General features: G+C 44.2%; 1 protein-coding gene across 6 annotated transcripts in view; it reads right to left on the reverse strand.

Annotated features, from left to right (window-relative positions):
• Nucleotides 1–1,287: 1,287 nt before the first annotated feature.
• Nucleotides 1,288–19,644, reverse strand: part of Fam219a (family with sequence similarity 219 member A) — a 58,541-nt gene continuing 40,184 nt past the window's right edge. For 2 of the 6 annotated variants that reach the window (XM_090330141.1, XM_090330139.1), the window contains exons 2-6: nucleotides 7,317–7,365; nucleotides 4,195–4,297; nucleotides 3,903–3,983; nucleotides 3,253–3,307; nucleotides 1,288–2,799 (exon numbers count right to left, since the gene is read on the reverse strand). In XM_090330141.1, coding sequence (XP_090186267.1) covers nucleotides 2,641–2,799; nucleotides 3,253–3,307; nucleotides 3,903–3,983; nucleotides 4,195–4,297; nucleotides 7,317–7,365 — 447 coding nt within the window. In that variant the 3' untranslated portion in view covers nucleotides 1,288–2,640. Of the gene's footprint in view, nucleotides 2,800–3,252; nucleotides 3,308–3,902; nucleotides 3,984–4,194; nucleotides 4,298–7,265; nucleotides 7,366–19,644 lie in introns of all 6 variants that reach the window. The other 4 variants (XM_090330138.1, XM_090330136.1, XM_090330140.1 and 1 more) reach the window with 3 other exon arrangements.

Raw genomic sequence — 19,644 nt, forward strand, 5'->3', positions numbered from 1 at the left:
GTTGGAGAGAAACAGAAGTTCTGAGGGTATGTGACTCATTTAAGGTCACACAGCAGGTCAGTGGCATCCCAGAAGCCCACAGGTGAAGGCAGAGTGCCATGCTCATCTGGAGGGTCAGTCCTCTCCCCGTCCCAGCCCATCTGTCCTTGTCCCTCACCCCAGGGAGGGAGCTGAGTCTGGCTTGTTTGATGCCTTTAATATCATTATTTGTGTTACACAATACACAACCAAGGATGATGGTCAATACTGCAATGGAAATGTTAAAAAAAATATTATACACGGCTCATGTCTTCCACACTCCTTCCTGGAAATAAATTAGCACGGAGAAACCTGGCTGGGTGGCAGCCAGAGCCAAGGATTGGGGTAGAGGGTGTTAAGGCAGTATCTACAGGGGACAGGGGAGCAGGGGGCAAGCTAAGGCCATGGTTCTTCCCCTCCAACTCCCAAACAAGGAAGGAGAGAACCACACACTCTCCCTAGATGCAGAGTTGCTGGCTGCCAGCTTCCTACCTTTCCCCTCCATATCTACCTAACTATATATAGACTGCCTCAACCAGAAGCTCCTGCCTGCCAAGGAACTCGTTTGTTCTGTAGGCAGGGGCTTTTTCCTGGTTCCTTAGGGCCATAGAAATTGAACAATGGGTTAGGTCATGTAAGTCAGCAGCAAAGGCAGGAGTCTAAAAGAGAGGAAGTACCCATGTTCTAGAAGGGTGAGTCAAGGAGTCCAGGGTAGAGATGGTGGTGGTAGTGAGAGTCCTGGCTCTGGGGACCAGATGATGGGGAGGGGGTGGGAAGGGGGCCAGTTTGGATCTAGTGGGCCCTGCAGATACCTTCTCTGCCTAGTTCCCTTTGGTATTTTCTCATCTAACAAGAGGAGGAAAGGGTGGTTGGAGGTGTTGGGGAGTTGGCAGCTCCTGGGTGTGGCACAGGTACTCCCCTTCCTCCTCTCACCACCCCCATTCAGCTCCATCTCCCAGGACTGGTATCCAGACAGCAGCATGTGAGTGGCATCCATGACAGTGGATGCACCATCATGTGTGGGAGTCGGCATGGAGGAGTGGGGCAGTGTTCACCTTGGCCCTGTGAAGGAGGGTTAAGGAGCATAGTCCTGAGCCATCTGGAGCGGCCTGCTTTCCCTTTCTTCACCTGGGGGCAGTTCTACCTGTCTCAGCCCAGGGTGGGGGTTCTTTTCACTGCCTCCCAATTGATTCGCATCTTTAGCTTTGCTAAGAAGCATTAGACCAGCAGAAGCACCAGTAGGCATACTTCAATCCATAGATTCCCAGATGCGCACACACACACACACACACACACACACACACACACCACTGTCCAAACAGATCCACAGGTACTTTTAGAACCTCCCTCTTCCCTCACAGAAACAGAAAAATCTTGTAAAGAAATTCCTTTCAGGTCTTCAAGGACCTTAAGAGAATTATTTCAGCTATTGTTTTTTTTTAATAATTGAGAGGTAAAGCTCAGAGAAAGCTCATGGCTTGCTAGAGATCACAAAGACAGTGCTAGAGCTAGAGCGCAGGTTTCTGACCCACACTCTAGACCCTTCCACTGTTGAGCAGCTTCTCATTGCAAATAGACACAGAGCCACTTTCTGTCTATGGATACTAGATATGCCTCAGGAAAAGACACTTGAAGAGACAGGTCCAGCACAGAGATGTGGACGCATAAACATACACTCTGTTTGTGCTTCTCTCCCTCCTCTCTTCACACACACACACACACACACACACACACACACACACACACACACACACACTGCCCAGCACTTCATGCAGTCACTCCACCCACAATGTTTTTCTAAGAGTGCTCCTTGAGGAGTCTTTCTGGGAACTAGCCTTCCAGCTGGGCTGGGGTGAGCTGGAAATGGGGGTCTTGAAGGCCAGACCTAACATTCTGCTTCTAGCTGGAACCAATGAACAGAAGCATCCAGGGCGAAGATCAGGGAGGCAGAGAGATAGATGCACTGGATATGGGCCAGTAAGAGCAGGCCATAACATCTCCAACTTTGGCCCTTCTCTCAGGGCCACATTACCTTTCTCCATACTCAGACAACAAGAAAGAGGGTGAATGTGACCAAAAGGAAGAAGACTGCACTCTGATGGGTGGCGCAGCTTTGCCGGGCTGAGATGTGGGAGAGTACGCCAGGTGCATGGGCTGGTAGGGGATGTGTGGAGGGGCTGTGAGGGCTGGCACCTCCCCCCACTGACGTTCTCCACTCAAATTCATTTCCTGGTTAAGCTGTAGCTGGGGGATTCATGGCTTCAATGGGGTGGGGTCAACCCTCTGGCCCTGTGATCCCCCTCACCTCCCTGTGTCTAGTCCCTGGCCTGGACTTCAATTTTGCAGAGGTTGGCTGGGTGCTGGGTGAGGTCCCACAAATGACTGAACAAACACCCCTTGCCCCTCTTCGGCCCCCAGGGTGGAAAGAGACTCGGTTTTGGTTTCTCCTGCTCCATGAACACACAGAGGTACACGTCCTACCATAGGAGGAAGCAATGACTGTTACGAGGTTGGTGGCTGCATGGGGTGCAGGCTGGGGGCAGGTGGAGGAGGTGAGGAGGACACCGCATCCAACCTGGCCCAAGTTGGCCCTGCTCCATGCAGCCATGGTGGCCCCACCTGCTACTGAATGTGGCAGGCGGTAGAGGAGGTGGCCTGGCAGCACATGCAGGTGGGGTTCACGGACTTGGGGGGGATGAGATCTAGGTCCTCATCATCAGGGATCTCGTCTAACCGGTAGCCATCCTTCAGCAGTTGGATGTTCAAATCTTGGTTGATCTGCTGTAGACAAAGGGGAGGGAGGTCAGGCTCAAGTTGGTGGAAAGGCCTCAGTCCTGGCTGGGATCCCACTTCACCCTCTGTCAGACCCATCTCATCCTGGGTCTCTGGGGAACCCTAGGCCAGACACTCCTCTAGACTCCACCCTCAAGTGAGGTCTGAGCCTCATTTTCACCAGGTCTTGAGGTCTTACCTTGTTATAGACCTCTTATTTCTATTTAGGTTTTGCCCAATTTCAGATCTACTCCACTAAGAGTCCTGCTCCAATAACCCCCGGTTCTTAGCAATCCAGGTTAGTATTTCTTCCAGAAGCTTCCCCACCCTATACTCTGCTGACCTAACGTGAAGCTCCACGCTGCATGGGCTCCAGCTGGTTTTATCTTCCCCTACCCTGACCATCCTTGTGCCATGATGGAGGTGACCAGCTGAGTGGGGTGGAAAGGGGAGGGACCTCACCTCAGCAGAGGAGTAGCCAGAGGAAGAGTATCTGGACATGTCAAAGTCATCATCGCTGGCCGTAAAGAAAAAAAGGACAGAGAGGAAGTGATTTGGAGAAATTAAAAGGGTATTGGCACTTCTACATTAGTCAATACCATATCTTGTCCCTAAACAAAAAAGAACTAAATACTATGACCTGTGCTTGCTGTGCAAATGAAAATTTTCAGAGACAGATTCCCCAGCTTTGTTCTTCCAAAGGAATCCTTAAATCCCTTCCAAATAGAGCTGCTACTCCCTTCACCTGCCTCCCCTCTCTTTTTTCACTGCTTCCCTTGATCCAGGGTGAAATCACACTGGCTGATTGGGTTTTCTCAAAGTTTAAGTCTCTAGCTGTTTCCCCATGAGTAGGGCTCTTCCTTAGCGAAGGTGGGGCATTAAACACTGCATCGGGCTGCCCAGAGACAACATGCACTGAAACACAACCATTGAGACTGTTGCCCCAGGTCAGCAGAAGATTGTGTTGGCACTTTTCCTTTGTCTATCCAAAAATGTATTCCTTGGGTGATTCATCCTTTGATAGTCCCCTAGCTAAGAAACACCTTTCTCTGGCAATAGAACAAGTATATCCTGCACAGCCCATTTGTGCTCAAAAAGGATCCTGTACTTACCTGTCTGTATCAAGAGCTACCAGTGGCTTCTCATCTGGACTCTGGTCAAGTGAGGAGTAGCCTTTATTGGGGACGACCAGCCTGGGTAAAGAAATTTTCCAGTTAGAATGCTAATTGGAGCTTATAAATCTGGCAGGAGGCTGGCTTGGGCCTGACCCACCCCTTTCCTCCCTCTTTCCCTCCCCTCCACATCCTGCATTTCAATTGAGAAGAGAGGGTAGCCAGGGAGGCTCAGACCAGCAGAGACTGGTGCTAGCTGGCAGGGTTCCAGTCGGGTAGCGAGGGCCTCTACCTCGTCCGGGCCATGACGTTGTTCTTCTTGGGTTGCTGGTTGACAGGGCTGCCCATGCTGCCGTTCTTCAGGGAGCCCTTCCGTGCCAGGTCCCGCTGCTTTTCTGCAGGGGAACATGGGAAGGAAGCTGTGTCCTGCCCCAGGCCACCCTGTCTTACTGTTTGGGGGAGCCTGGGCTGGGCCTTCAATGTGGAGTCTTTTGCTGCTCTAAGGCCCAAGGTAGATATTCTGACTCACCTTCTGCTCAGTAGAGATAATACCTGGCCCCATATGACATGAGGCAGAAGTTAGGGGCAAAAAGGAAGAGATTGAGCTGGACACCAGTGACTCCTAGCTACTCAGGAGGCTGAGATCTGAGGATCGAGGTTCAAAGCCAGCCTGGGCACAAAAAGTCCTTGAGACTCTTATCTCCAATTAACCACCAGAAAACTGGAAGCAGCACTGTGGCTCAAGTGGTAGAGTGCTAGCTTTGAGCTGAAGAGCTCAGGGACAGCACCCAGGCCCAGAGTTCAAGCCCCATGACTGACCAAAAAAAAAAAAAAGAAGGGAGGGATTGACACCTGACGTAGGAGTTGTAAATCCAGGTAAGGCAGTGTGTGCAGAATGTCAAGGACAGGCTAGGGAGGAAGTAATGGAGCAGTCAGGTAGGGTTTCTTGAAAGTGACACTATAAACTAGCAAGAGGATATCATAAATAGAAATGGCAGCGTGTACTAAAATGCATTTTTGGGGTGGTAATGGAGTTGGCAGGTGCTCTACCAGGCCTCTTTGCTTATTTTTCAAAAAGGGTGTTGAGTTTTTGCCCAGGTCAGCCTGGATCATGATCTTCCTACCTTCCTTGAGTAGGTGGGATTACAGCTATGAACCACTATCCTTAGCTCAAAAATAAACCTAAAATTAACCATAAATGTGAATCCAGATGGTTGAAAGGGTAATGAGGGAAAAAGGTGAAGTTGGAAAAGAAGACATTTATTTGGTCATTTATTCACTAAATAAACATCAGTGTCAAGTATTGTGCTAAGGGGATGGAGATTTCTTCTGATTACAAATTCATAGCATGAAAGCCTTGAATAGCAGGCTATGGTGTTTGAAATCAATGCAGAAGGCATAAAAGGAGTCACTGACAGTGACTGAAAGTAGGAAGACAGGGGGAAGGAGGCTGGGGAACCATTGGGCTGTACTTCCTGAATAATATCCCTAACTCTTGTCAACCTCTGTTCTCTACCAGACTCATGGGACTGTCACTCAGGTGACCCACTGCTTGGTGTATGACAGCTATTATGGCCAGTTGCTTCCTGGGTCCTAGAGGGGGTCCATCTCCTCTTTCCTATTGTATGAAAGGATAAGGATGAACACGAAGATGAGAAAGATGTTTACAGCTACTGTGACTCACTTCAAAATGTTCCCTGACCTCTATGTCTTAGTTTCTCTCATCTATTCTCCTGGCCATCTTTCTTTGCTCATTTGACTGCTTTGGCTTTTTCCAGTCTTTCCAGAAGGTAGAAGATGCCATGACTACTCCAAGCCTCTAGGGGGTGCAATCTACTTTAAAGTTTCTGGTGGTCCAGCTTGCCATAGGACAACTGGAATAAGGTCAGAATCTTCATGAGCATGAGTAATACAAGGGATTGGGAGTGGGGGTGGGGAATGTTACTTGAAAAATGTGTTAAAATTGTTTGAAATAGTGAAAAATGCAAATACCAATCTACAAAAAACTAAACTACATGATACTACACATTTAAAAGAATGAAGTAATTATATACTGACAATGAAAGACGCTCTAAAACATAATGTGTAGAGAAGGGAGAAAGTTTCATAAAATGTGTACTTATGATGCCACTTGTGTTAAAATACAAAATAAAACTACATAAACTACAGAAGCTTGAAATGATCTTCTTTGAGGAAGAGAATGTAATGTGGAATAGATACTTATATTAGTTGCTATACTTCTATTGTCATACAGTAATACACAAACAAAACTGGCTACCACTTGAGTCTGATGTCCTAGGAAAAATGAATAATACCACTGAGAGAACTGCTCTCCTGTACAGAAAATGACTCTAGGGATTCCCTCAATGTGGTATCAAAGAAGGAAAACAAGGTTTTTGTTTTTTTTAAAAAAAAGAAAGTTGACTAAAAAAGCAGGCCTCTGTGGAAAGGAGTCATGATGGCTGCAGAGGAAGAAGGTTTTGGAAAAGATGAGAAGGAGATTTAAGCACAGAAGAAGGGCGTGCTATTTGTCAGATAGCTGAGATGAGAAGAGAAAGATGGCCAGGATGGTCATGATGATTTGTATTTGATTGTTAGTGCTTCTCTGTGCATACCACATTATAAATTCCTCCTCATAAAATGAAATATTTACTGAAAGTCTGTTATCTACAGAAGCCTGGCTCAGTGAAACTGTGGTCCCTAGAGGAAGAAGGGCAGTGATCAGTGGAGGGTAATGGAAGAAATATAGCAGCAGAAGCTTGGGCAGCTGTGAGAGCCAGGTAACTTCAAAGGAACAAGATATACAGTAAATGGGGATCTAGTGAGCATAAAATAAGTCTGCAAGGAACAAGTAATGAGGTATCTGGGAAGACAGGAAGACACGAGGGTTGACTGAGAAAACAAGGACAGCCTCTCCAAATAAGAACAGGATCTGGTTAGACGGGGGAAGGGACTCATCTTCTAGACTTTGGCACTCCCACTACTTTCCACCCTGCAGACACAGCAATTGACCTCACCTCTCTAAGGCAGTTTCCTCTCAGCCCGATCCAGGAACTGATCAGGAAGTGTCTGACTTCTAAGTTCTTTCCCTGGGGTTCCATGCTTTTTACCTCTGCGGCTATCCCCTAGAAAATCTGAAGCCTTTATAGTCCCCGTGATATCTCCTACACTTTGATAATTCTGAAGACAACTATAACTGCCTTCTTTGCCTTGCAGGAGATAAGGTACATGACAGCGTCAATGACATGAGTCTTGGGCTCACCTTTACTGAGCATTAAATGATTTGTGGGGCCTCTCTGTAGACCCAGCCCAGAGCACATTGTCCATTCCCCCACCTCTCCATCACCCCCCGGACACACTCACCCAGCTTCACTTGGAGCGGGGATGGTTTGTAATTCATGGCTACTGACTCACCCTCCCGGGCGTCACAGTCTCTGTCTGAGATGGAGGCGGCGGCTGGGTCCTATGGGGAGAAAGTGGAAAGACAGGGAGTTGTTAGCACAGTGACCACAGGGGCTGAAGCAAGCCTTCCCAACTGTTTTCTGGGTTTCTGAAAGCATTTTCTCCTGGTAGCAATCAGAGATTCAGGGAAGGAAGGCTCACTCGCTATGAGACAAAGATGGTAACCCAGGCAGAAGGTCCAAGAATCTTGGTTCCATCTACACCCAGCTGGATGTGTCTTTAAAATTCTGTGTGATCCAGGTTCCTCTAGCTCCACAATTTCCTTAAACCCACAGGACTTCCTCTCTAAACACTCATACTAGTTTAGTTGACCTGCTTCTCTGGTCTTTCCGTACACTTGTTAGGAAAGGTCTCTTCAGGATCTGTAAGTACAATGTGGGCTAAGATCAGAGACAAGCCTTCTCCCTCTTTTCCCAGAGTGCTAGGTAAGTCCCTTTGTGATATTCAGAGATTAAATTGTCCAAGTCAGGCCAGACTTCAAGGCTTTAGGCTTTGGATTAAAAAAAAAAGTCCTAGGTGGGTGACAGTGGTTCATGCCTCTACTCCTAGTTGCTCAGGAGACTGTGATTTGAGATTGTGGTTCAAAGCCAGCCAAGGCAGAAAAGTCCATGAGACTCTTCTCTCCAATTAACCACCAAAAAGCTAGAAGTGGAGCTATGGCCCAAGTAATACAGTACTAGCCTTGAGTAAAAAGGCTCATGGACAGACCCAGGCTCCGAGTTCAAGCTCTAGGACACACACACACACACACACACACACACACACACACACACACGCACACACACTTCTAAATGAGGACTTCTCCACTTTCCAGATAGGTTCCCAAGAACCGAACGGGTTGACTAAGTATGGTAGGTGAAAAATAACTAATGACAAATGAGCAGATGGCTAGTTAGTTTGATATCACCTAGAGTATAGCTTACTGCTTTAGATGACAGGAAGGACAGGAAGCATACATTCCATGGGTTGTGCAGGATGTGCAATCTTTTCACCCTCACTTGTCATCTCACTAGCACCTTGACCCCTGAATTGTCCAGAGTCTTCTCTAGCCTTTCCATCCCTACAAAATACTCTCTCTGATCAATATCCAGGATCCTAGCCATCCTGCTTCAGGTAGAAGGAGCTGCAGTTATCTAAATCTCCCTGAGAAGTTGGTACCCAACCCTCAGTATGGACACTTCCATCTTAGACGTTTTTACATTTTTCTGTCTACTACAGAGTAGACAGCCCAAGGTATGAAGATTTTAAAGAGAATCTAAGATTTCTGCCTATTCTGCCTTTGGGGATGTAGAAAGTAGAATGCTCTAGGACTGTTCTCACTGTGTCAGGCCCAGAGATTTGTGAACTAGCAAGGCAATATATAACTAGCAAGGATATATATGAATGTATGAGCTAGCAAGGATATATAACCATAATAATGGCTCTTTTTCCTTTCAAATGAGGCTTGTCACCAAGGGAAAGGATCAGTTCTAGTGGTTTGCAAGCCATCAAGTGCAGAACCTACGTCTTCATTTCTGCTTGGATACCTACCTCTTGGCCATAGTTGAGGGGAAAGGGACAGGAAGATTTGTTCAGGAAGGTAGGATGCTATAGTATCTGTATCTCAGGTAACTTCTTAGGCCTTCCTAATTCTTCGTCCTTCTGGTTCAGTAGCTTCCTTGAGAGACTTCTTATAGATAGTATCTGTCTCCCACTGCCTGGGAGAAGCAGAACTTCAGGGGTCCTTGCATGCCTATTTCTTGCCAATGGCCTCTAGCTACCCATAGTGGGGAGTTGGACATCTGACAGCCGGGCTCCAGCACTCATTTTAGGCCAGAGCAGGGTGAATCCCATATGTGCTTGTGAGATTCTTCTAGGTGAGTTTTGATACACTTCCAAGTTCCTCAAATTTCATTTTTCCTATAGTATTTGTCACATGCTGTACCATACCACATCAATTTGGAAATGGCTTCCTTTCTTGGTTTTAGGAAACTATGCTCCCTTGGCTTATCCTTGCTTCTCTCACCATCATTTGTGTTTCCTTTCATGCCTTTTATTGGTAGGATCCTACTCCCAGGCCTCCCCTCTCTCTTCTTGAGGAAGCTTAATCCTTCCTACAGTTTGGGTTGATTTTTTTTTGTATGCTTGTCCTGGTGCTTGAACTCTGGGCCTAAGCAATGTCACTGAGCTTTGTGCTCAAGGCACATACTACCACTTAAGCCACAGCTCCACTTCCAGCTTTTTCTTTTTCTTTTCTTTTCTTTCTTTTTTGTTAATTGGATATGACTCTAATGGCATTTCCTGCCTAGGCTTTTGAACCACAATGCTCAGATCTCAGCCTCCTGAGTAGCTAGGATTACAGACAGGAGCCACTGGCTCCCAGCCTGAGACTAATACCCTTAGGTATTTGGGGATAAGTTTTTCTTCTGAGTTTAGTTGATTTTCTCCTCTGAGGTAAGAGTTAATGGTAGCAATAGTGGAAGAATACACGAAAACTGAGTCTAGGATAAGAACTGGGAAGCTGTTGAGAAACGGTGGTCACAGTGACCTGCATGTGGTTTCAAAGGCCTACTGAGCAGTACCTGTTGGAATGTGATCCTAAATGAAACTTGACAAATTCCCCTGGGGTCATGAGCCAGGTTACAAAGTCTTAGGGTGAGAGGTCCCTTGCAGAGCTCTCCATTCTGCATCTTTTCCCTACTACCTGAGGTAGAAGGCTAGTTAAGTAGCAGGCCTACAGACTCAACCCTTTACAGTGGACCTTATGTGTGTTCTCTGAGAAATAAAGCCACTGTGCTATGACCATCATATGGAACTAAAATCAGGGGGATTAAATGTGAAATATTCATGAATAAAGTATCAGACAGGACTCCAAGCAGAGAGAAGTGCCTGGCTGCAAGAAATTAGGGAGAATTTAAAATTCCTCCTGAGGATATCTGATAGGCTTTAGCTAGATCCGGGAACTAGAGTGGGGATTAACAAGATTGTTAATAAACACTTAGCAGAGACAGACATTGAATGCATCTCTAATAACAGATGAGCAGGATGGAACCAGAACCTCAGACTAAAAGAGCAGGGAAGTGAGGATGTACGGGGAGACAGATAACGGGGGCAAAAAGGTTAGTGGAAAGTTAAAGGAGTTCATTCATTAAAGGAAGGAATGAGTACTGAGGTGTTGAGGAGAAGGAGTTCATTCATTAAAGGAAGGAGTGAGTACTGAGGTGTTGAGGAGGAGTTCATTCACTAAAGGAAGGAGTACTGAGGTGTTGAGGAGTTCATTCATTAAAGGAAGGAGTGAATACTGAGGTGCTGAGGAGAAGGATGCCTACTGAGTGGCCAGAATGGTAGGAGTTCATACTGTGTGGATCCTACCTACAATCCTTTTCTTTCATAGGCCATAGTCAGGAGAATGAAAGATGCTCTCCATGGTGCTGAAGAATCCTGCCTGTGACAGTGGCCTGAGCCTGGTTGATTCAGGGTAGAGGTTTGATTCAATTTTAACTTCCCACGGGAGAAGGTAACTTTTGCCCTTACCTGTAGGCATTCACAGGAAAATGAAAATTGATATGGATTTAGAATGAGTTCTGAAGAAGAAAAGTGTACATAGCAACATTAATCTTTCTTCATAGAATGTAAGTTTTCCATAGTTTTAGAAGTTGAGGAAGTAAATTCTGAGTTGGAGAATGCTAAATAGCTACTTTTGAAATAGAGTCATGTCAGCCTCTCTGGGTGAAGTCATGAAGCAGGGTAGTCAGAAAGCAAGGAGCAGTGACAGGAAGGATAGGGCTGATAAGAAAATGGGAAATGAGGAATGATTTGGGGCCCAGGACAGGTGGGTGTGACAAGATAGGACTCTACGAACTATCTCTCTTATACTTTGTCCAATAGCTCAGAAACTACTTGGAGCTGTGACTTTCCTGTTCAGGGCTATGGTACTCTTTGAAAACAATTCTTTTAGCAATGGGTAGGAATCATATCTAAGAGGGAGATCCAGAAGTCAGGCATATGAAGTGGTTCAAATCTGAAATCCCAGCACTTAAGAGGCTGAGGCAGGAGGATCACAGGTTTGAGGTTAGCCTAGGTTACATAGAATGTTTAAGGCAAGCTTAGACTATATTAGGAGACTGTTCAAAACAACAAAAACTTCCACAGGAAACCTATCAAATACACTTCAACTTCATTAGGTGTCATAGTTAAGAAAAAAAAAAACTTACCTCTAGGAAAATCCAATAGTAATATAAGCTCTATTCAGACAATGCCTACTTCTCTGCAAGTGGTTACACATCTAGTCTCTAGGGCATTCCCAAATATATCTGACCCTACACATCAACATGAGAACTATTTGGTCAATAACAGCCCTTGTCTTATTCTATATGACCTAAAAAACACACCTCAGTACACTGGCTTTTTCCTGAGTCCCATTATTGGTTAGATTCTTAGTGGTTCCACTTGTAGGAAACAGCAGACTTCTCACAGGGAAGGTTTTCTGGGACAGATCTGTAAATCATAAGGGAGAAAATTTCTCCAAATGTTAAAGGCTCTTATGAAGAGGGGACAAGAACAGAAAAGCTGGAGACAGTTTATGAGTTTGGGAGTAAGACAAAGGATCCTGGATAGCTCTGGGAGGCTCCTAACATCAGTTTCAATCTCTCCAATGTTCTAGATTTTTCTGTAGTAGAAGACTAAATTCAAGTAAAGTGGCTATATCAACTCTCTAATCTTTCCAACTCTTTTTGTTGTTGCTGTTGGTCCTGAGACTTGACTCTACCTGGGCATTGTCCCTGGGCTCTTCAGCTCAAGATTACCCCTTGAGCTACAGTGCCACTTTGGGTTTTCTGGTGAATAATTGGAGATAAGAGTTTCATGGAGTGCCTGATCTGGTTTTGAACCTCGATTGTCAGATCTCAGTAGCTAGGATTACAGATGTGAGCCACTGTGCTATGCCAGGCCCAATCTTTCCAACCCTTGACTACATGTTAGTAGTAGAAACAGAGGAAAGCTTTTTTCTTTTTTTGGTGAGTTATGGGGCTTAAACTCATGGCATGGGTGCTGTTCTTGAGCTTTTTGCTCAAGGCTAGTGCTCTACCACTTTGAGTCACAGTGACGCGTCCATTTGTTTTCTTTCTTTCTTTCTTTTTTGGTATTAGTTGGACCTTCCTGGCTGGGTTGGCTTTGAACTGTGATCCTCAGATCTCAGTCTCCTGAGCAGCTAGGATTACAGGTGTGAGCCCCTAGCACCCAGCTTAGCACTCTTTCTTTATACATGCCACAAATACACTTTTGAAGAATATTTTGTGGTAGAATATTTGGAGCAATTACTTGAGGTAAAGTGAGAAGGATTCTTATACTGGAAGTCAAATTGATTTTGTGAGTAGCTGAGGAGAGAGGGGGGGGAGGGAAGGAAGGAGGGAGGGAGGGAGGGACAGAAAGAGAGAGAGAGAGACAGAGAGAGAGAGAGAGAGAGAGAGAGAGAGAGAGAGAGAGAGAGAGAGAGAGAGAGAGAGAGAGAAAGGGAGAGTATGTGTGTGTGTTGGTACTGGGGCTTGAACTCAGGGCCTTGCACTCTTGCTTGCATTGCTTTTTTTTTTTGCCAGTTGTGGGGCTTGAACTCAGGGCCTAAGCCTTGGACTTTTCTCAAGGCTAGACTACTACCATTTGAGCCATAGCACCACTTCCAGCTTTTTCTATGTATGTGGTACCAAGGAATCGAACCCCAGTCTTCATGCATGCTAGGCAAGCACTCTACCAGTAGGCCAAACTCCTGGCCCTTGCTTGGCTTTTCTGATCAAAGCTGGATTCTCTATCACAAGCTATATCTCCTGGCTTTATTCTTTTTCTTCCTCCTCTTCCTTCTTCTCCTCCTCCTCCTCCTTTTTCTTTCAGTTGGGTTTTGGGGCTTGAACCAAGCCTGTGTGCTGTCCTTCAGCTTTTTTTGCTCAAGTTTAGGACTCTACAGTTTAAGTCACAGCTCTACCTCTGTTTTTTTAGGTGGTTAATAAGAGTCTTACAAACTTTCATCCCCAGGCTGGCTTTGAATCTCAAGCCTCAGATCTCATCCTTTTGAATAGCGTGAGCCACTAGTGCCCAGTTTTAGCTTTTTACTTTTAATTGGAGATAAGACTCTCTCAGATTTGTTTGCTCAGGCTGGCTTTGAATTACAATCCTTAGATCTTAACTTCCTAAGTAGTTATGATTATGTACATTAAGCCACCAGATGAGGATATTTTTTCTTTAAATGCTTCTAGAATAGAATCCGTTGCCAAATAACAATACCACCAGGTTGTAGCATAATTATTGTTTTAATTAGCTTATATTAGTTATACTGGGGAGCTTTCATTGCTATGTTTTATATGGTGACATTTCCAAACATGTTTATAATATGTTCCAATCTCACCTCTCTATTACTTTTCTTAGTAACTTTATGGTATGGTTCATTAAAACCAAAATGGATGAGGATGCTAATGATGAGAGACCAGTAACTGCAGCCACGACAAGTTTAATACATTTTCTCTATTATAAAGTAATTTATGCTGCATTTTTTTTGTCAGGGCTTGAACTTAGGGCTTGGGCACTGTCCTTGGACATTTTTTGCTCCAGGCTAGCACTCAGCCACTTGAGTCACAGCGCCATTTTCAACTTTTTCTTAGTATGTGGTACTGAGGAACCCAGGGCTTCATGCATGCTAGCTAGCCAAGTACTCTTACCACTTGGTTACACTCCTGGGCCTCATGCTAAGTTTTAAAAATCACCTTTAATTTCATCATCATCTTGAAATGACCTCTGTTAATAGTGTATTTAGTCTTTTGTGCACACTACAGTTAGCAAAATTCTTGGTTTTCTCTTCTCTGAGAGTGGGTTCAGTTTTCATCTTCATGGTCAAAGATGGCCCTTCAGAGTTCTACACTTCTGTATATATATTTGGGCCAGGCAGTGTCAACCAGTCTCTCCCAGAATTGGGAAGTGTGGCTAACAGGAGTTGCAAAGTTTAGACTGGTACTTTGACCAGCAGAGAAAAGTTGTGAGCAAGAAGAAAAGAATAAAGCTGATATCTCGAAGAGAAACAGTGTTTCCTAGTAGTATTCTAGTTCTTGAGTCTACCCTACCCTTCAAAGACTTGACTGCATGCTGCCTTTTGACTCTTGGGACTTTGGGGTATTGGTCTACAGTAGAGCAATGCCTAACATGCATGAGGCATGGGTTAAATTACAGAATCTCACAAAGAAGATGAAGAAGGAAGTGAGAGACAGAAATTGTAGTATCCTTTATTTTCCTTTCTTGCTTAAACTATATTGTAACCAGAAAGCACTAACAAAGATATACAGAACATTTAAAGAAAAAATACAGTATTCTATTCTGTGTTAAAAATTACTATCAGGATATAATCACTTTTCCATATTCTTAAATAGTTTAATGGCTGTATAATATTCATAGAGGGGATATATAATAATTTGGTATCCTCCAGTTGGCATTCAAGTAATTGCAATTTTTCACTATTATAAATGATACACATTGAAATACACTTTGAATCATTCCACATATGAAGTAGAGTTAATAAGTCAAAAGGCAAATTTTTTTTTTTTGCCAGTCCTGGGGGTTGAACTCAGGGCCTGAGCACTGAGCACGTGAGCTTTCTCAAGCTATCACTTTACCACTTGAGCCACAGCATCACTTCTGACTTTTTCTGTGTATAGTGGTACCGAGGAATTGAATCCAGGTCTTTGTGCATGCTAGGCAAACACTCTACCACTAGGCCAAACTTGTAGACAAAAAGCAGGAATGTTTTTAATATTGTTGTTGTTATTGGTTGTAGGGCTTGAGCTCTGGGTCTGGGCACTGTTCTTGAGCTCTTCAGCTCAAGGCTAGCACTCTACCACTTGAGTCACAGTGCTACTTCCAGTTTTCTGGTGGTTAACTGGCGATAATGGTTTCATGGACTTTAGTGCCCATGCTGGCTTTGAACATCAATCCTCAGACTCAGCCTCCTGAGTAGCTAGGATTACAGCTGTGAGCCACCAGTGCCCAGCTAAGAATCTTTTTTTTTTTTAAGGTCATGGGGCTTGAGAACTGAGAACTCAGCCTGGGCACTGACCCTGAGCTCTTCAGCTCAAGGCTACCAACTTACTCCTGGGCCTGGGCATTGTTCCTGAGCTCTTCAGCTCAAGGCTATGGCTCTATCCTTGAGCCACGCCACTTTCCATTTTCTAGAGGTTGCAGGTCCTTTTGTGCCAGGGCTGGCTTTGAACCTTGATCCTCAGATTGCAGTCTCCTGAGTAGCTACAGGATTACAGGTGTGAGCCACTGTGCCTGGCCCGGCTAAGATTTTTAATATGCCTTGTGAATTGTCTCCCCAAAGAAACTTACAATGCCCTCAGTAATAACTGAGAATACAGCTGGGTTTTAATATTTTACTTTTCATTCTGTGTCAGTGAATCTCAGGCCATCAGTCTTATCCATCATGAGCTCTCTGCTCCAGTTCTCACTTACCTGGTTCTCCCTGGGGAACCTTCTTTCAAAGAACAGAATTTCCCCTGGGCATCACCTGCTAGACAAAATACTTCTGACTTAAGGCCACCAAAGAAGAAGAAAAGGAGGACAAGCTTGGTCATACTGAAGCTTGAGAAGGAATCTAAGTGGAGCACCAGTACTGTCTGGCAGCTGGCCACTATGCTTTAGCCAGGTCTTACTTGTGCCAGCATATCAGCCATAGAAACGATGACCAAAATTGCAGAGCGGGAAGCAAACCTCACAGTATGTGTCCCCTTGCTTTCAGACTTGGCTGGAAGTACTAGGCAAAGTGTCTATGGAATTATCTAGAGTGGCAGCTCCTACTCCCCACCCCCCCTTTTTTTTGGTGGGTCATGGGGCTTGAATTCTGGGCCTGAGCGCTATCCCTGAGCTCTTCAGCTCAAGGTTACCATCCTACCCTTGAGCCACAGTCCCACTTCCCTTTTTCTAGTGGTCAACTGGAGATAAGAGTCTCACATTCTTTAGTTCCCTGGATGGCTTTGAACCTTGATTCTCAGATCTCAGCCTCCTGAGTAGCTAGGATTACAGGTGTGAGCCACCATGTTCAGCTTGGCAACTCCTACTCTTGTATCTATTATTTAGTTTTCAGAATTAGCTATTCAAAAACAGGGAGAGGAAAAAAAAATGACACTAAGTATGACGCTATTAATGACATCCTTTTTTTTTTTTTTTTGGCCAGTGCTGGGGCTTGAACTCAGAGCCTGAGTACTGTCCTTGGGTTTTCTCATGGCTAGTGTTCTACCACTTGAACCACAGCACCACTTTTGGTCTTTTCTGTGTATGTGGTACTGAGGAATTGAACCCAGGGCTTCATGCATGCTAGACAGGCACTCTACCACTAGGCCATGCTCCTGGCCTGTGACATTCATTTTTTAACTTTTATTTATTTTTTTCTTGGCACTACTAGGGTTTGAATTTGTACTTGTTAGGCAAATGTTTTACTACTTGCATCATTTCCCCATGCGTACTAGTTTTTTTTTAAAATAAGTTTTTATTGTGATTAATAGAAGGGTTACATTATATTCACCAGATAGAAGGTGCATAACTTCACAAACACTGATACCCTTTCTCATGACCTAGTCCCCATTTCTCTCCCACCCTCCCCCCGCTTATCTTGATTCCCCCCTTCCCTATCCAATTTCAAATAACCAATTAAGCACATATAAAATATATCAGATAACAAGGTGAAACATTGTCAAGCGTACTAGTTTTAGGGTTTATGCTTGCTCAGCTTGCATTCTATCACTTGAATTATACCTTCAGCCTAGCTAGTTACTTTGGAAAAGTAGTCTTTGAGGACATTTCTTCCCTAGGCTGGCTTCAAATCACAATCCCCCAGATCTCAGCATCCTGAGTAGCAAGGATTACAGGCATCAGCCACTAAGACCCAATTTACTTATTTATTTTCAGGTGGGTCTCACATTTTTGCCTAAGATGCTCTGGACCAAAATCTACCTATATATACACCTTCTACACAACTGGATGATAGCTATACACTATCATACCAGGCTTACTGGTTGAAACAAAATGGGGTTTTCCTAACTTTTTCCTTAGCTGGTCTTAACCCAAATCCTCTTGATCTCCATTTCTGAGTAACTGGAATAACTGGCATGGTTCCCTATTTCTGATCCCTGGATTAGTTTGTTTGTTTGTTTGTTTCTTTCTTTCTTTCTTTTGTCATTCATGGGCCTTGAACTCTGGGCCTGGGAGCTAACCCTGAGCTCTTCAGCTTGAGGCTATCACTCTACCACTTGAGCCACAGCATCACTTCTGGTTTTTTGGTGGTTAATTGGAGATAAGAGTTTCACAGACTTTCCTGCCTGGGCTGGCTTTGGACCATGATCCTCACATCTCAGCCTCCTGAGTAGCTAGGATTACAGGCGTAAGCCACCTGCATCCAGCCCTGGTTTAGTTTCTTAGTCTTTCTATTAAGCCAGGCTGGCCTGGAACTATGTAGCTCAGCCTTCTTTCAAACTGATATCCTCTTGCTTTAACCTCCAAGATATTGAAATTATAAGAATGGATTACCAAGCTAAAAGCATGTAAGCATGGAATGTTTTTTTTTTTTTTTTTTGCCAGTCTTGGGGGCTTGAATTCAGGGTCTGAGCATTGTCCTTGAGCTTTCTCAAGGCTAGCACTGTTCCACTTGAGCCACAGCACCACTTCCATCTTTTTCTATGTATGTGTTACTGAGGAATTGAATCCAGAGTGTTGTGCATGCTAGGCAAGCACTCTACCACCAAGCCAAATTCCCAGCCCGAACTAGTGGGTTTTAAAGATACTTTAGAATACTATTTATCTTCATGCTTGTCCCAGATTGATGCTCTGCAATTTATTCCTGTTTTCATCCACCCTGGAGACCTGTAATCAGAACCTTTGTTTGGAAGATAGCACAAATACTTCAACTCAGGAACACCTACTGTAACAGCTGTGGCTTGGGGAAAGTCAGCACATAAGGCCCAGGAGAAACACTTCTTGATATAGGAATTAAAGGCAAGAAGCTAAGAAACCTGGGTTCCTTCTGAGAAGCCTGGCTTGGCCGACCCTAAGCCTCAACCCTTCCTTTAATCTTATGCCCTAAGCAAGATGTTGAGGAAGATCCTATCTTTAGAATGCATCCTTATGAAAAATCAGTCACAGGTCTTACCTTAGTCTTGTGATGTATAAGATCTGTGAGTTCTATATCATTATCACCTGCCCTATTTCAACTTCTTTAGAGAAAGACCATTTTTTTGGGGGGGGGAGTATATGAATCAACTTATTTATTGAGAGAGATAGTAATCTCACATTGAAGTTGAAAATTGAGGAAAACCATTTCTTTTAATGGAGAGAGGAATGAAGGTAAAAACTTCTTTAAGGGCCGGGAGTTTGGCCTAGTGGTAGAGTGCTTGCCTAGCATGCATGAAGACCGGGGTTCGATTCCTCGGTACCACATACATAGAAAAAAGCCGGAAGTGGTGCTGAGGCTCAAGTGGTAGAGCTCTAGCCTTGAGAAAGTTCAAGGCCAGTGCTCAGGTCCTGAGCTCAAGCCCAGGACTGGCAAAAAAACAAACAACAACAACAAAAAACCCCAAAAGTTCTTTAAAAATAAACCATCAGTATAAACATAACTATATAAACATAAAAATATATGATGGGATATACTCTATAGACATGATATTATATAGATTGATATGTATCTGTGACATACAAACCCTCAGCTTAATTTTAATTATGTTCTAAAATCTATGTGCCAGTGATTGTATATAGAGAATCCCTTCTTGAATACTTGTTTGTTAAACATGATATTTGAAACATGATGTAAAAATCAGTGTGAATAAAATCTTTAAAAAAAAATCAATGGTGCTGTGTCTTAAGGGATAGGGTGGTAGCCTTGAGCTGAAGAACTCAGGGACAATGCCCAGGCCCAGAGTTTAAGTCCCACAACCAACAAAAAAAAAAAAAAAAAAAAGAAGAAAAGAAAAAAGAATAAACCATCATCAAAAAGAAAAGAAAAGAAAAGAAAGAAACACTACCAATGGTTAAACAGAGAAGTTTGTTTTGTGTAGTTTACAATGGAAAAAATTATTAGCAGGATCTAGGCAGGAGAAGATAGTATGAGGGTGGGTAGAAAAGTAATTTCTTCTTTCAAAGAAACCTCAGTGGCTGGGAGTTTGGCTTAGTGGTAGAGTGCTTTCCTAGCATACACCAAGACCTGGGTTTGATTCCTTGGTACCACATACATAGGAAAAGCTGGAAGTGGCACTGCGGCTCAAGTGATAGAGTTCTAGCCTTG

This window comes from Megascapheus bottae, chromosome 3 (genome assembly GCF_031878675.1).
Source record: "Megascapheus bottae isolate mThoBot1 chromosome 3, mThoBot2.hap1, whole genome shotgun sequence".
NCBI lineage: Eukaryota > Metazoa > Chordata > Mammalia > Rodentia > Geomyidae > Megascapheus > Megascapheus bottae.